This window comes from Girardinichthys multiradiatus, chromosome 23, assembly GCF_021462225.1.
Source record: "Girardinichthys multiradiatus isolate DD_20200921_A chromosome 23, DD_fGirMul_XY1, whole genome shotgun sequence".
NCBI lineage: Eukaryota > Metazoa > Chordata > Actinopteri > Cyprinodontiformes > Goodeidae > Girardinichthys > Girardinichthys multiradiatus.
Window position 1 is genome coordinate 27,100,719 of NC_061815.1, and position 16,071 is coordinate 27,116,789.

Below are 16,071 nucleotides of genomic sequence, written 5' to 3' on the forward strand. Positions count from 1 at the left end.
CTTCTCACGCTCTTGAACCATATCGTAAGGGCATATTTGATCATCTATGTTGTAATGTGCAAACATTTTTACAGCATTTTGGAGAACTTATTTTAATATTTTGAAACTTTCATCTTGTCCTTTAAATATAAACTACCAGCATGTAGATGGACTGAGTAATCGGCTGAAACTCTGTAGCTGTAAAACTCTGTGTTTTACTGCCCCCTCGTGGATAGATTTTGTGACTACAGCTTTGGCTTTCACTTATGTTATTGACAAAACCTTAAGAGTAAAGCTATACATTTTTATTTTCTTAAAACAAGCTGTAATTTTACCAGATATATTTTCAACATAGTTTTGCATCATTGCATTAAAATTACCACATCCTTTATTCTTCCATCAAATGTTCCTAATTCTGACACTGTCATGATTCCCCTTTGTTTGAGTATCTTGTTTGCTTCTCTGTACTTCCCTGCTTATGTTCCCTAGTTGCGGTTATTTTAGTTTATTCATGGTAGATTAGGGTTTGGGCTCATTTTTGTGTTTAGATATTTGTTGCTTCCCTGGGTTTCTTAGTAGTCCCACTCATCTGTGTTAATTAGCATCCCTCCTTCAGCTGCTCCCCATTTCACCTGATTAGCCCTACTAGTTTATTGGTCATTTCTCTGTATTTAAACTCTCTGGTCTTTATTGCTCAACTGGATCCTGCTGTGTACCAGGTCCAATCTGTCCATGACTGTTTGCCTGCCAGGTCCATTGCCTGTGTCCTATCTGTAAGTTCACCTGTTTTGACATTATTGCAAAGCTTCAACTCACCATGTGACTCCCACGCTCCTTCTTGCATGTTGGTCCTACAAATCACCACCATGATATGACAGACACAGTGGAAGTGCTCTGCCATGTCAGTCCTTTCTCTTACTGTCAGGCTGTTACAGCACACAGCTCCAACAATACTGAAGAAGACCCAACAGAACTCAGGTTTATTGCGGCTTTTCTCAGACATATAACACTGAATATTTACTGTTGTCACAACTTCACTGTTAATATTTACCTGTTACTCAGACATAAATCAAAAAATCTTTGATGTGCAAACTTCATGCACAAAGGCCCTGGCCTGGATTCAAATCCAGACCTTTTATTGCTGCAAGGCAACAGTGCTAATAACTGTGCTACCGTGTAATTCTGTCCATCCATAAATGTGACATTTTATGTACTACAGCCTAAAAAATATTATGTAAATGAAAATGATGAGCCATGAGGAAATACTTTGCTTCCTGTCAGAGGCAGAAGCAACATTTATAATACTACAATACTGATGGATTTTCTATCTGAGAAATATCACCTGTCAACAAGGAGGCTTGTGTTTTTTTTTTTTTTTAGCATGCATTTAAAGGCTGTTTTTCAAATTGTCAAGTTATTTTGTTTTATCTCTCTGAGATCTATCAGGGATTATTTTTGTTTGGTTTTCATGATTTTATAGACTGTTCAGAATAATCTCGTTGGTAATCAATCACTCTATCAGTCAAGCAATGCACCACCATTATTTCCTTTGAGAATAAACTGGATGGGACTCTACTAACTCAATCCATCTTTTCTTGTAAGATGTATGTGTTTGAGAGTGAAATCGTTGACTGGTGACATAGTTTAATCAGAAACCCCATGTTCCAGACTAGAGAGTCATGGGGCACGACTTTGCAAGAGTTTTAAATGGCTACTGTGCAACTTTAAATTGGCTGGGAGGCAGCCTTGTGGTCAGTGTGAAAGCAACTAATGGCAGCATTAATAAGGTAGGGAAGCCATGCTTCGACTGCTCTTAATCACCTCCTGATTATATGTAGTTCCAAAGTACAGTGCACAGAGAGAGCCACGAAGAAATAAAACCTCCAGAGGGCAAATGTGAGATACTCATCCAATCTATGAATCGTCAAAATAGCCTAATTTGAAATTATATTTTCTCACTTAATGTCACTTTACTAGAGCAGGAGAGGTATTAACTTCCCATCTGACTAGACAAGCTACTAATTTATATTCATCAATTGCAGCTCCTTTTCACAACTGAGCAAAACATCTTTATTAAAATGTCAGTAAATTCAATGAGGATAGTAGGATGACTGCCAATAAACTGGCCACTCCATTTGCTCACTCTCTGTTAGGACTTTGAGTGCTGTAGCTGCATGGATTTAGGATAAACCGGAACCAACGCACAGCTGAACGAAATAGCACACTTTAAGCCGCACAACTGACCTAAGGGTAATCAGGTCTCTTATATTTATTTTCTTTGAAAAATTTGAAGAAATCTGCTCACCACCCACTGAGCTGCTTTTAGTTTATTTGAATTTTTTTCTGGCCCCATTCAGTTCTTCAGACGTGGGGTGGTTCACCAAAATCATCTCTGGTGACTGGCCTTTTCCTGGGCTGCGCTTTCATTTTTAATGGCTGTTTTAATTCACTTACAGAGTGAACGCTTTACAGTAACGCTGGAGCGGCATCACAGAAGCAAATTACAAATCTAAAAACAACCTTACACAGCAGAAGTTTCAGGTTTTAAATTTAGGAAAAAACAGAGGTGCAACATACAAGCTTTCTGCATATTTCTGGGGAAAAATCACAAATAGGTAAATGAAAAATAAAATTCCTGACTTTACTCTCAAGGCAGGTGACTATTTTTGTGAAAGGCCAGTAGATGATGAGGTTAGTGCTTTAATTTACAAAGAGACAGTTAACTTAAGGCCTAAAACCATCTGAAATACAATGCCTTGCAAAGGCATAACTATTGAGGCTTAACACATTTTAGAATATGATAACCACAAACCTTAGTGAAAACTAATTCAAAGTGGTAAACAGTTGTGAGGACAAAATAAAATGATAAATGGCTGCCAAGTGTGTCTTATAAGTGTGGTGTGCGTTTTTATCAAGCCCTTTTTACTATACTAGGGCAAGGTTATAAAACAATAACACAAGCCTCAAACAATTAATGGAGCACTGTTTAATCTATCATCAGGAAAATGGAAAGACTATGGCACAAACAAAAATCTTCCAAACCAGCTAATCAAAGTGAAAGGTCAGGCAAGGAGAACCTTAATCAGAGAGGCAGCTGAAAAATTCATGGAGAAGATGCAGAGATCCACAGCTCCAGTGGAAGAATCTGTTGACAGGATAACTATTAGTTGTGCACTCCATAAATTGGCCCTTTATGGAAGAAATAAAAAAAAAAAGCCAAAACAGGTCTGGTTTAAGGTTTGTCAAGAGCCAAGAAGTAAAAAGAAAAAACATGTGGTAGAAGGTGTTCTGGTTAGATAACATCAACATTGAGCTTCCTGGCCTTCATTCAAAATGTTCTGTATTGGCAGGAAACGAATACTGCATATCACTCTGTACACACCACCCCTAATACAAAACATAATGGTGCCAGCATCATGGTGTGGGAATGCTTTCTTCATCGTGGAAAAGGAAACTATTCAAAGATGGTGGGAAGATGGATGAAGCAAAATACAGAGAAGTCCTACAAAGAAAAAACATGTAGGTTGCCAAAGCCTGTAGACCGGGGGCAGAGGTTCATTGTCCAGCAAGACAATGAACCTAAACATGAAATCAGAGTTACAATTGCATGGTTTAGATTAAAGCATATTAATGTGTCAAAGGGACCCAGTCAAAGTCCAGACCAGGATCTAATAATGAATCAATGGTAAGACTTGTTCACAGCTGCTCTTCATCTAATCTGACAGAGCTTGAACTATAGGGCAAATAAGAGTATGTAAGAGTGTATGTCTGTGCAAAGCTGTTGGAGGCACACCCCTAAAAACATGCCTCTACAAAATATTGTATGAAGGCTGCTGAATACAAAAACATGCCTTAGATTTTCACCGGTCGGTCTACGTTCCTACCCTCACCTATGGCCATGAACGTTTGGTCATGACCGAAAGAACAAGATCCCGGATACAAGTGGCTGAAATGAGCTTCCTCCGTAGGGTGGCCGGGCACTCCCTTAGAGATAGGGTGAGGAGCTCGACCATCCGGGAGGGGCTCGGAGTAGAGCCGCTGCTCCTTCACATCGAGAGGAGCCAGTTGAGGTGGCTTGGGCATCTACAGGTCCTTCTCAAAATATTAGCATATTGTGATAAAGTTCATTATTTTCTATAATGTAATGATGAAAATTTAACATTCATATATTTTAGATTCATTGCACACTAACTGAAATATTTCAGGTCTTTTATTGTCTTAATACGGATGATTTTGGCATACAGCTCATGAAAACCCAAAATTCCTATCTCATAGAATTAGCATATTTCATCCGACCAATAAAAGAAAAGTGTTTTTAATATAAAAAATGTCAACCTTCAAATAATCATGTACAGTTATGCACTCAATACTTGGTCGGGAATCCTTTTGCAGAAATGACTGCTTCAATGCGGCGTGGCATGGAGGCAATCAGCCTGTGGCACTGCTGAGGTCTTATGGAGGCCCAGGATGCTTCGATAGCGGCCTTTAGCTCATCCAGAGTGTTGGGTCTTGAGTCTCTCAACGTTCTCTTCACAATATCCCACAGATTCTCTATGGGGTTCAGGTCAGGAGAGTTGGCAGGCCAATTGAGCACAGTGATACCATGGTCAGTAAACCATTTACCAGTGGTTTTGGTACTGTGAGCAGGTGCCAGGTCGTGCTGAAAAATGAAATCTTCATCTCCATAAAGCTTTTCAGCAGATAGAAGCATGAAGAGCTCCAAAATCTCCTGATAGCTAGCTGCATTGACCCTGCCCTTGATAAAACACAGTGGACCAACACCAGCAGCTGACACGGCACCCCAGACCATCACTGACTGTGGGTACTTGACACTGGACTTCTGGCATTTTGGCATTTCCTTCTCCCCAGTCTTCCTCCAGACTCTGGCACCTTGATTTCCAAATGACATGCAGAATTTGCTTTCATCCGAAAAAAGTACTTTGGACCACTGAGCAACAGTCCAGTGCTGCTTCTCTGTAGCCCAGGTCAGGCGCTTCTGATGCTGTTTCTGGTTCAAAAGTGGCTTGACCTGGGGAATGCGGCACCTGTAGCCCATTTCCTGCACACGCCTGTGCACGGTGGCTCTGGATGTTTCTACTCCAGACTCAGTCCACTGCTTCCGCAGGTCCCCCAAGGTCTGGAATTGGCCCTTCTCCACAATCTTCCTCAGGGTCCGGTCACCTCTTCTCGTTGTGCAGCGTTTTCTGCCATACTTTTTCCTTCCCACAGACTTCCCACTGAGGTGCCTTGATACAGCACTCTGGGAACAGCCTATTCGTTCAGAAATTTCTTTCTGTGTCTTACCCTCTTGCTTGAGGGTGTCAATAGTGGCCTTCTGGACAGCAGTCAGGTCGGCAGTCTTACCCATGATTGGGGTTTTGAGTGATGAACCAGGCTGGGAGTTTTAAAGGCCTCAGGAATCTTTTGCAGGTGTTTAGAGTTAACTCGTTGATTCAGATGATTAGGTTCATAGCTCGTTTAGAGACCCTTTTAATGATATGCTAATTTTGTGAGATAGGAATTTTGGGTTTTCATGAGCTGTATGCCAAAATCATCCGTATTAAGACAATAAAAGACCTAAAATATTTCAGTTAGTGTGCAATGAATCTAAAATATATGAATGTTAAATTTTCATCATGACATTATGGAAAATAATGAACTTTATCACAATATGCTAATATTTTGAGAAGGACCTGTATACCGGATGCCTCCTGGACGCCTTCCTCGGGAGGTGTTCCAGACACGTCCCACCGGGAGGAGGCCCAGGGGACGGCCCAGGACATGCTGGAGGGACTATGTCTCTCGGCTGGCCTGGGAACGCCTTGGGCTCCCCCCGGAGGAGCTGGAAGAGCTGTCTGGGGAGAGGGACGTCTGGGTTTCTCTGCTGAGTCTGCTGCCCCCGCAACCCGGTCCCGGATAAAGCGGAAGACGACGAGTACAAGTACGAGATTTTCACCAATGAAAATCATGTCTCCTTTTCCTTTCATCATGCAGTTATGCACTCTTTTATGTTGGTGTATTAAATAAAGTCCCACTGAAATATGTTAAAGTTTGTGGGTTAATACAAATAAAAATAGGAAACAGTTCAAGGGGTATGAAGACTTTTACAAGTAAAACCAGTATCACACAGAATGCTCAGAAAACTACATCTCTACATATTGAAGTGGTTTACACAAACCCAAATGTACTACAGTCATATTTTATTTTAAGAAATGTTTTACAAATAATGCCAAAAGCATACATAAAAGTTAAATGGTCTTGAATGAAGTAAAAAAAAAAAAACACAGCAGTTTAATCTCAATGTTTGTTGTCTGCATTTTATTCCTGTCTTCCTCATTTGTTGAATCAGTGCATCAGTGCTGTTTGCCATGTTATTCGGGCTCAGAGTCCTACGTGAGGACATGGTACCCTTAGCGCTTTACTAAATTATCACTTTCTCATTATTGCCTGTCACAACAGGGCTGGAAACCATATAATAAGAAGCTTTTCAAACAGCAACATCAGGAGGCTGGTTTGTGTTTGCTCGTTCTTGTAGAAGCTGAATTGATTTAAAAGCTGTAATGTGGTATTTAGCATCTGCGGAGCGTCATTCAAATTACCAGGGAAAAAAAAGGTCATCCAATAAAAATAGCCTTTATTGATAGGTTGGATCAATTAGATTAAGGCAACAGAGATGCTGAGAGTGACAGAGACTGGGAGTGAGTGTGGAAATGTGGATATGGTGTTAAAATACGTGTGGATAAGTAAGTTAAAGTAAAGTAAAAATAACATTAATGAAGGACATTTTAGAAATGATTGTCAGAGTCTTTGGCTGGATCACTGGGCTTTGGATCTTCTGATCTGGAGCTCTGTTGAAACAAACAGGACGATTTAGTATGAATATAATTTTAATTATTGAAGACAATACACAATAAAAAAAAAATGCATCTGAGCATAATTTAATCTTTCACTTCTTAGTGTTTGTTTAAACATTTTAATGCAAGAGGAATACAAGTGGAAAATTCAATACATGTATACATAGTACGTATTTGACTCTAGTACCTTTTTTTATGGGTACCAATGAATACAAAATAATATGCTATTAAAAATCATTAAACATCTTGTCTTGTTTGCCTACCTTGGACTTAAAGAGCAGGTTAATGACGCCCTTTGAGCGTCTGTCTGCTGTTCGGTCAGATGTCCCGGAGGCAGACATGGTCTTACTGTCCCTCTTGGCTTTGGCTGCGTCCACCTCTTCTGCCCCACCAACCACTGACAGAGACAGACCTACAGAAAGGAAGATGCAGGACTCAATAATTTGCTTTCTTAAATCGACTCATCTGCCTGTTTTTGCAAACACTTTTTGGGAAAACATTTTTGCTCTTGCAGCTGTCCTGGTGATGATTATCTGCTATTGCCAGATATGTGTGTTTGCTCAGTTGTGGCCAGCAGGACTAAACACAGTTAGTGTATTAACAACGTCGCCTGTGCTGGCTCAGCTTGTCTGAAAGTGGCAGGAGGCCAGCGGAGCATCAGTGAACAGTGCTGTGATGCACAACTACAAGTGCAAGGTCATGTAAATGATAAAATGACATTAACTAGATGCAACTGCTACATTTTTTAGTTTTAAACATTACAGCGTTTGTTTTCTGCTGCTTTACATTGAGCTGTGTGTTATATTTTTAGAGCCACATTTTTATGCTTGCCTGTAGTAAACATGTAATATTCCCACCATGGCCTGTATTTTTTTTCAGTCAGATCTTTCTCTTAGGGCCATGAGTTTCTGTGTGGTTATTGCCCTCCAGGACAGGTGAATTAGTTTGTGTGTCTGTTACCTGTGATGGCTGGCAGGGATCGAGAGTTGGCATGGGTCAGCGGCACATTTTCATTATTTGGTTCAGACAAGTTGGTGTCACTGCGGAACTCCTGCTTCTTGGACAGCTAGAGGGAGACAGAGATCACAGAAAACTCAACAACAACTTCGCCTATGCTTTGCATTTGCATTTTCTGGCTTAAGCATATACACACAGCACCTCCCACCTGATCTGTCTGTTCTTATATTTTCCTGTCTTGTTCTACAGCCAATAACTCTTACCCGCTTGCAGTCTAGCGTGCTTGTCCTTTCTCTCTCCTCTGTGATGAAAATCATGCTGCTTCTTTTCTTCTTCTTCTTGCTCTTCCTCAGTTTGACCTCTGCATCACCCACTGTCACCACGCTCTCCTCATCTATGCTCACACTAACACTACCGCTGGAGCGTGGCAGGGTGGAGGACCAGGAGTTTGGTGATTCTGGGATATCCCTTAAAAGGAGACAGAATAAAGCATATTATTAAAATATTGTCTTAGGTTATAGACTGTTTTACATGGCTCAAAAGCAAAAGACTAAAGGCAAATGTTTTATTCAGGCTATAGCCCCAAGTCATTTCAACACCTGGAATGTTGATCTTGTCTGCTATGTAGCAGATGTGGATGTTAATTAGTTTCAGTAACTTAGTTGTTATTAAAGCTAACAACATTTGCAGTAGAGGGGCCACAATAGGATAATCCCTCTAAAAAGGAATGGATTTACAAGTAAAGGCCACAGCTATTTTTCCCTCATCTTTTCTTGCTGTTTTTTTCACTAGTACTGGATTTGTCCATGGTCAGTGTTACTACTGCCAGCTTGACGCTAAACCTCAACTCTGTAGAGGGTGTACAGTTTGTCCAGTTTGCTGTGTTTTCCAGCAGATTCTCAAGAGTAGGAGACAGGGAGTTACTCTAGAAAAAGTGGACAATGCAATAGAAGCTCCTTAACCCATCAGCAGGACCTCCACCTGCACGTTTGTGCAGGGAGAACCAGGATAAGCTCTACCAGACACAACAAAAAGACCTCCAGCAGGACACTGGTGTGAACCTCTCTGGCCAAACAATCAGAAAGAGACTTGATGAGGCTGGACTGGAGGCCCGTTATCCTCTTGTGGGCCCTGTGGTCACAATGCTTTTCACACATCCTAGAATGTTCATCCCTGCACACTTGTGAAAGTTGTGAAAGAGTATGTAGATGCTACCTGTTTCATCATTCAGCATGGCCAGTTTGGTGGGAGGTTAGTAATGACTGGTGCAATGGATCCCGGGTTCCTCCTGGTGAGCAACGATGCTTTGTCTCATGTGGTGTGAGTAAGCAAGCAATTCTTGAAGGGTGAAGGAATTGATACAGTTGATTGGCCTCCATGCTAATTTGACCTAAACCCAATAGAAGGCCTCTAGGACGTTCTGTTCAGTCCAGGTCAGGTTGCACCTCAGTCTGTCCAGGAACTCAGTGACACCCCGGTCCAGAACTGGGAGGAGATTGCCCAGGATACAAGCCCTAGTTGCATTAGGAGCATGCTTGTCAGGCATGTATTTAAAGATGTGGAAACCATTAAAAGTCAGTCAGTCAGTTAGTCATTTTCTACCGCTTCTTACAGAGTGGGTCGTGGGGAAGCTGGTGCCTATCTCCAGCAGTCTATGGGCGGGAGGCGGGGTAGACCCTGGACAGGTCGTCAGTCTAGCCATTAAAAGTATTGAGTATTATTTTCAGTTCCTACAATAAAGGTTTGTCAATTTTTTACATTGATTTCTGGGGTGTCTTTAAATTTAGAATCAGAATCAATTTCAGATTCTGATTGTATTGTCATTGGCAATTAAAAACAAAAACACAACATGATTACACATGTACTCTCTAAAATTAAGACTTATGTTTTGTTTTCATGAAATGATGTGGAATCTATTTACAGCAAATAAATTAATCACTCCATATCGGTACAGATATATGAATATATTTTCCTATTGCAATCTGATCAAAGTATTGCTTCTATTTTTTTCAGCTGTGTTGATATCAATATTGTTTTGTTGGTGAAAATCTTTGTAGCTCTAGATGAGAGGTTAAATGTCAAATGGCTTTAAACTTTTATTCTACCTGTCTGCATGAGACTTGGTTGGTGTTCCACATTCAGATCCCTGCAGTGAAGAGATGGAGATGATGGACTGTCGAAAGGAGCGCAGCATTGATCGAGGACGTGTAGATTTTCTCTCGTCCAGATCCGGCTGCAGAAACACAGAGAAATATATATAACATGTAGAAGGATATACAATTGTATATCGCTATAGTACTGACTGTGTATAAAGGTGGAACAGAATATAATATACTGTTTTGATAAGGACTACAGTAATTTGTTATTTTTTGGTTTCTTAAAATAACCAGCAACTTTAAAAAATATTGACACCTCTGATAAAGGTGTGTAAAAAAGGCATAAGATTGATTTATATTTTATTATAATTTACAATCCCATACCAAAAGATACAGAAAAAAATCTAACTTTATTTTGAGTACTTTTATTCGGTACAAGAACAGGTCTTAAAATAAAAAGTAACAGTGATTGGGACCCTGTTTTCCAAATTGGAAAAAACGTGAGAACCTGGGATAGAAGTGAGGCAGATGTGTCTTGGCCTTCATAAGTAAGGAAACTGCCACTGGAAAAGAGTGTTCACCTAAAGTCAGCATGTCTAGGGGACTAATAAAAAAATTAAATAAAAACATGGAGTTTTTTACAACCTTAACACAATGCAAGGTTAAGGAAGATAATTAATAAATTTAAGAGCAAAGAACTGCAAAAAGGGGTCACTAAGTCTGCCCACAACAACTACTAGAAGGTATCTACAGAACATGCTAATCAATTTAGGAGGCACTTACCATCTCACACATAATTGTGTTCTGATTACTAAACTCTAACTCAAATGTGGCATTAAACAGAAGCTGTCTTAAAGAACTTAAACAGAAGTTGTCTTAAATGGCTGAAACATGAGTAAGATTGAGATTTTTGGAAACAAACACTCCTGGTGGGTTTGGTGTGAAACAAGAAAAATTTGCATCACAAAAAATCAAGATTTTTAAGGTTGCTGTGCATTATAAAAATAAAACAGCAAAAGGCAACAATGACTAAATAAAACAGGACATCATCATCTGTTCAAACATCAGTGTACTTTGTTATTGAAGTCAGATATTTAGACTGTTCTTTTAAAACAGATTCAACTTTGTTTTGGCTGTGGAGAAATTTAAAAAGTACAAAACCCAATCAATGCTCTACTCAAGAGGTCTTAGGAATATTTTAATTGCTAAGTTTGCGGGGGGGGGGGGGGGTGGGGGGGGGGGACTAATTTACATCTTCACTATAAAGTTCCACCAAAGTAACTCTTTCGCCCAGTCGTCCAAAGGCAGTCTTGTGGATTTCACAATTAGTACTTCTACGTCTATTCCCCTTATATTATTTCTAATTAATTCTTACCAACTCTCTCACTCCATATTCCTTCTCCACTTTTTTCTTCAGCTGTTTGAAACACTCCTCCATGCGTTCATGGAAAGGCCGCAGGTCATCTGTTACTCTCTTCCCATGCAGAGAGATTCCTCCACCAAGCAACGGGATCTGCAAATGACAATATTATGATGTAAAAAGAACAAACATATGGAAGTAAGACCTCAAACATGGTGGATGTGCAAATGTTTGGTTCAACATGCTCTGTACCTGCCATGCGATGAGGTCTTTGAGCCGCAGAAGTTTGTCTCGATCTTCTGAGTGTTGCTGGGTGTACTCATCAGTAAAGAATGCCTGATGCAGAAGACATTTTTAGCATTTGTTTAGAGAATACCACATAAGGTATTACCTCTGGCAGATTGCAAAGTTGAGTTTTAAAATTCAAGTGGTAGAGATTTTAGCACAAACTATTAGTGATGAGGTACTAAAAGTGTGGGCTGAGAATAAAATCAAACATGTTTGACAATATTAATGGCTGCAGACTTTGTCCCAAATCTTTTTCAAAGCTTTAGGAAGATATAAAGACTTGAGATACTGATGACATCCTCAGTATTGCAGGATGAAAAGCTCCTGAAGTTTAGTAATTTTTAGGGAACCACTGTGGCTTCACATTTTGTCAGAGTAACTGCTTCTTGATTCTCAGACTGCAATTATTACAAAATAATTTTCTACAGTGCCTTGTTAAAGTATTTATACCCCTTTAAGTTATTTTACATTATGTTATGCATCAACTACAAACCTAAATGTATTTTATGTATTATTATGTGACTTACCAACACAAAGTAATAAAGTAATGAAGGAAAATTATACATGGTTTTCAGTGTTTTACAAAACAAAATCTGAAAAGCTTTGCCTGAATTCAATAATACCTTGTACAACCACCTTTCACTGTGATTGCTGCTGCAAGTCTTTTGGGGTATGTTACTACAAGCTTTCCACATCTAAAAACTAAAATTAAAGCACATTCTCCTTTGCAAAATATTTTAGTCTCAGTCAGATGAGATGGAGAGTGTCTGTGATCATCTGTTTCCAGAGTAGCTCCGGTTGTTTTGTCAGGGTTGTTGACTTGTTTTGTCTCCACAGGTTTTCGTCCAGCAGTATTGCCCTGCATTTAGCTCCACGAACTTTCCCTTCAGCTCTGGTCTACTTACCTGTCCTGCTGATGAAAAGCAAGCTTACAGCATGACGCAGACACCTCCATGTTTTACCAAGGTGATATCCATTGTTAGTTTTTTCACCTCAGATAGTATGCAATTATGCATGCATGCCAAACAGTTCATTTGTAGTCTCGTCTCTCAAAAGCACAAAAAAAGATACACAATTCTTTCTAAAATGCCTTTTTTTGTGTCTTTTTTTCCATAGAGGCCAGATTTGTGAAGTGTTGTCCTGTAGCAGATATGCTGTTGTGGCATATTCTATGAACAGTGTTCCATGAGATTATGTGTTGGTCCATTTCATAAAATCCCAGTAAAATATTTAAAAGTTTGTGGTTATAACATGACAAAAACGTGCAAAAAACGTTAAGGGTCTCCTGTTGCTAGGCACTGCATTTCAAAGAAGTTTAGGCCAAAAGTAAACTGCCTTCTTCTAAAACGCCCTGTGGATTTTTCTCCCATTTGTGCACAACTTTGTGTTGGCCTGTCTTATAAAATCTCCCAGAAACATTGCAGTTTGTGGTTGTAAAGCAAAAAAATGTGAAACAGTTCAAAGGGTAAAATTCAGATGGATTTCTACCCACTAAAGCAACTTTCATAAACCATTGCATTATTACTCTCATAGAATTAAATCTTTTTTGATTATTTACCTTTTCATATTTAGCGAAGCCTCCCATGACAGCTGGATCAACAATGCCATTGAGCAACATGGAGAGCGGGTTGATGGGTAGGGTCCAGTCAGCCTGATACTGGTTAATCATGGTCAGAATCTTCTCATTGGTGGACTCCATGGTTTCTATGGCATTCTCTAGAGGAGACAAAGTAGTCTGGAGATGGACAATGATGGAAAGAGGAGAAAACAAAATCAGCAAAGGCAAGTTTTAATGTACAAAGTGTGTTTTTTTGATATAGGCCATGTTGTTGACTGTCCAGGGGGGTATGCCATAGGACCATGCAGTTACTTTGGGGGTGAAGGGTTGGGGATGTTAGGGGGTGGTGAATGGGTTGTGGTCATCTATCACTTCTACCACCCAGTTTTCTTTTAATGCTATCTGATTTACTCCCATTTAATTACAAGACAATTTCAATGTTTTAATGGATCTGAATAGTATTTGATCTTAATTGTAAATACTAAGCTGGATGATTCTGCACTGAGCAGAGACACATTAAAATGCAAATTGACAATGATGGAACCTTTGTACTGTTCTGCAGTTTATTGGAGGAGGCTCACCCCAGCCATCATTAAAAAAGAAAAAGTTAAGCTGGGAAACAAGATGGACGGCATGTCTTACAGCAAACATTAAAGTAAAACATAGAATAGAAAAAAACATATCCCACAGACTTACATGTTTTATGTCTGTAGCCTCAAACCAGCGCAGGATCCCGGGCAGCTTATACACGATGGTGAAAGTGGTGCGTTCGATCCACATGGACTGAAACAAACAGAAACAGATCATAGAAAAAGAGTAAAATCTGTTAATGAGTTTTATTCCACATGAGAATACTGTTATACGTCTTAACTCTTATCAAACTCGTCCTTCTTTATCTTATCTAATCATATCAGCTCATCTGAAATATTTTAATATAAGCTGGTATTTTTGTCTTTAATTGTGTACTTTACACCCTGCAGTTTGCTATAAAACTGTTATCTGCTAAAGAGGGAACATTTCATTTGAGAGCAAAGACAATGCAAATTTACGAAAGCTCATGATATACTTTCACAGTCCCAGTGGTGGGAGCTGTAAATCGACATTCAAGGAGTAACTCACCACAAATTCATTGTTTGGGTCCACAGGTCCTTTCCTCACAGGCCTTGAATAATGGAAACGCTGCACATAGTTGGACTTGTAGAAGCTACATTATTCAACAGGGAGAGGACGAAGCAGAGATAGGGATTCAAAAAAATTATTCATCAAAAGTATAAAGAAATGATTGAGAAAGGTGAGTGATGTAGTAAATGGGCATTAGTCAGAATTATCAGTGTTAACTTCACAAAAATGCAAACTTCTTTGCATAAGCATTTGTTGTTAGACACCACTGACTTGATGATCTGGTCAGGGACGGGCTTGTTTTTCAGGCGAGGAGGGATCTCCAGAACTGGCTGAACAGTGAAACACTGGATATCTGGTTCAAAATGCTCAGAAAAACTAAATATTCTGCCACATGATGTACAATGTCCTACTATATTTGTGCCATTCTGATTTATGTGATTTTAAGGTCCATAGCCTAGGTTTATGATACAGATGTAATAAAAAAAAATTCTGATCAAAAAGAACGTCATACGTCAAAAGGTTATAATGCATCTAGGCTGTAATGTCTTTTCTTTTCAAGCAAAGAGGTCTTTTATATTATTTTATAAAACAATGCATTTCCACATATTCTATAGAGAGCATGAAAAATGTGTTCTTCTATCTTGGAACTACCATAACTATTTTTCATTTTCCAAAGTCACCAACAGCTGAGAATCTTCGCTCGGGGAACATAAAAAGCTCTCCCAGCTAGAGGTGAACAGACTGACCCAAACACCTCTGATTGGGACTGAGTTACTGGATCTCAGTCTGTCCTGGTTTGTTTATACCTATATTTAGGCAGGTAGATGTGCGATCCCAGGGTGTTCCGAGCCCTCAGTGGGCTGTGTGTGATAATGGAATCTGTTAGGCTACAGGAACTTGCTTGAACCTTTTCACATTTTGTTTACTTTACAATAACAAACTCCCACAAATTGTATTGGGACTTTGATTCAAGGCAAAAATAAAGTCATTGTCGAAAAATCCATAAGATGTCAAGTTAGAAGTTTATTACCACATGTCAATGACAGGCCAGACATGTAGAAGAAGGTGCTCTTGTCTTTCTCTGTTCAACATGCAAAAAGCTCAGTGTGGGGGAAAACACTGAACATCCCTCGAACACATTATTCCAATAGTGAAACATGACGATGGCAGCATAATGCACTTCTTTAGGAGAGACAGAGAGGTAAAGGTGATGGGAAGATGGATGAAGATAGTTACAGGTTGCAAAACACTTAAGACTTCGGGAAATTAGATCAAAACATATATTTTTAACATATGTTAAAATGGTCTAGTCAAAGTCCAGTCCTAAATCCAACTAAGAATCTATAGCAAGATCTGGGAATTGATATTCACAGATCCTCCCAATCTAAATTGACTGAGCTTGCGCTATTCTTTTAAGAAGAATTAGAAAATAATGTGTCCATATGCAAATAATCTGCTAGAGATATATTCTAAAAGACAAGCGGCTACAACTGCAGCAAATCATTGTGCTATAATGTTTTGAATCAGGGGCTGAAATCAAGTACACTCTTCTTTTTCTTCTTTTGTTTTGAAAATCATGGAAAAATTTTCCTTTTTTACTTTACAATTACTTAATAAGTGTTTGTCTATTGCATTAGATCTCAAAAAATACACTGAGGTCTGTGATTTGTATCATGACAAAATGTGGAAAAGTTCTACGGATCTGCATATCAGTTATTTATCATTTCCCCTAATATTTTCTAAGAAAATAAAATCCCAGAAGAACGACTGAATAAGAGTATTTCAGGGTTGTTTTTTGAACCTTGAGGGAAGCACGTCACTGGATTTGTTTAAGCCCAAAGAAAATTGTGTCATTTT

At 39.3% G+C, this 16,071-nt stretch overlaps 1 protein-coding gene across 2 annotated transcripts in view; it reads right to left on the reverse strand.

The window, feature by feature from the left end:
- Positions 1–6,162: 6,162 nt before the first annotated feature.
- Positions 6,163–16,071, reverse strand: part of LOC124860244 (dedicator of cytokinesis protein 2-like) — a 143,451-nt gene continuing 133,542 nt past the window's right edge. For both annotated transcript variants that reach the window (XM_047353367.1, XM_047353368.1), the window contains 11 exons: positions 14,485–14,566; positions 14,212–14,296; positions 13,789–13,875; positions 13,093–13,269; positions 11,499–11,582; positions 11,262–11,399; positions 9,896–10,023; positions 8,054–8,258; positions 7,794–7,899; positions 7,097–7,245; positions 6,163–6,827 (listed from right to left, as the gene is read on the reverse strand). In XM_047353367.1, the coding sequence (XP_047209323.1) occupies positions 6,765–6,827; positions 7,097–7,245; positions 7,794–7,899; positions 8,054–8,258; positions 9,896–10,023; positions 11,262–11,399; positions 11,499–11,582; positions 13,093–13,269; positions 13,789–13,875; positions 14,212–14,296; positions 14,485–14,566 (1,304 nt within the window). In that variant the 3' untranslated portion in view covers positions 6,163–6,764. The remainder of the gene's footprint in view (positions 6,828–7,096; positions 7,246–7,793; positions 7,900–8,053; positions 8,259–9,895; positions 10,024–11,261; positions 11,400–11,498; positions 11,583–13,092; positions 13,270–13,788; positions 13,876–14,211; positions 14,297–14,484; positions 14,567–16,071) is intronic.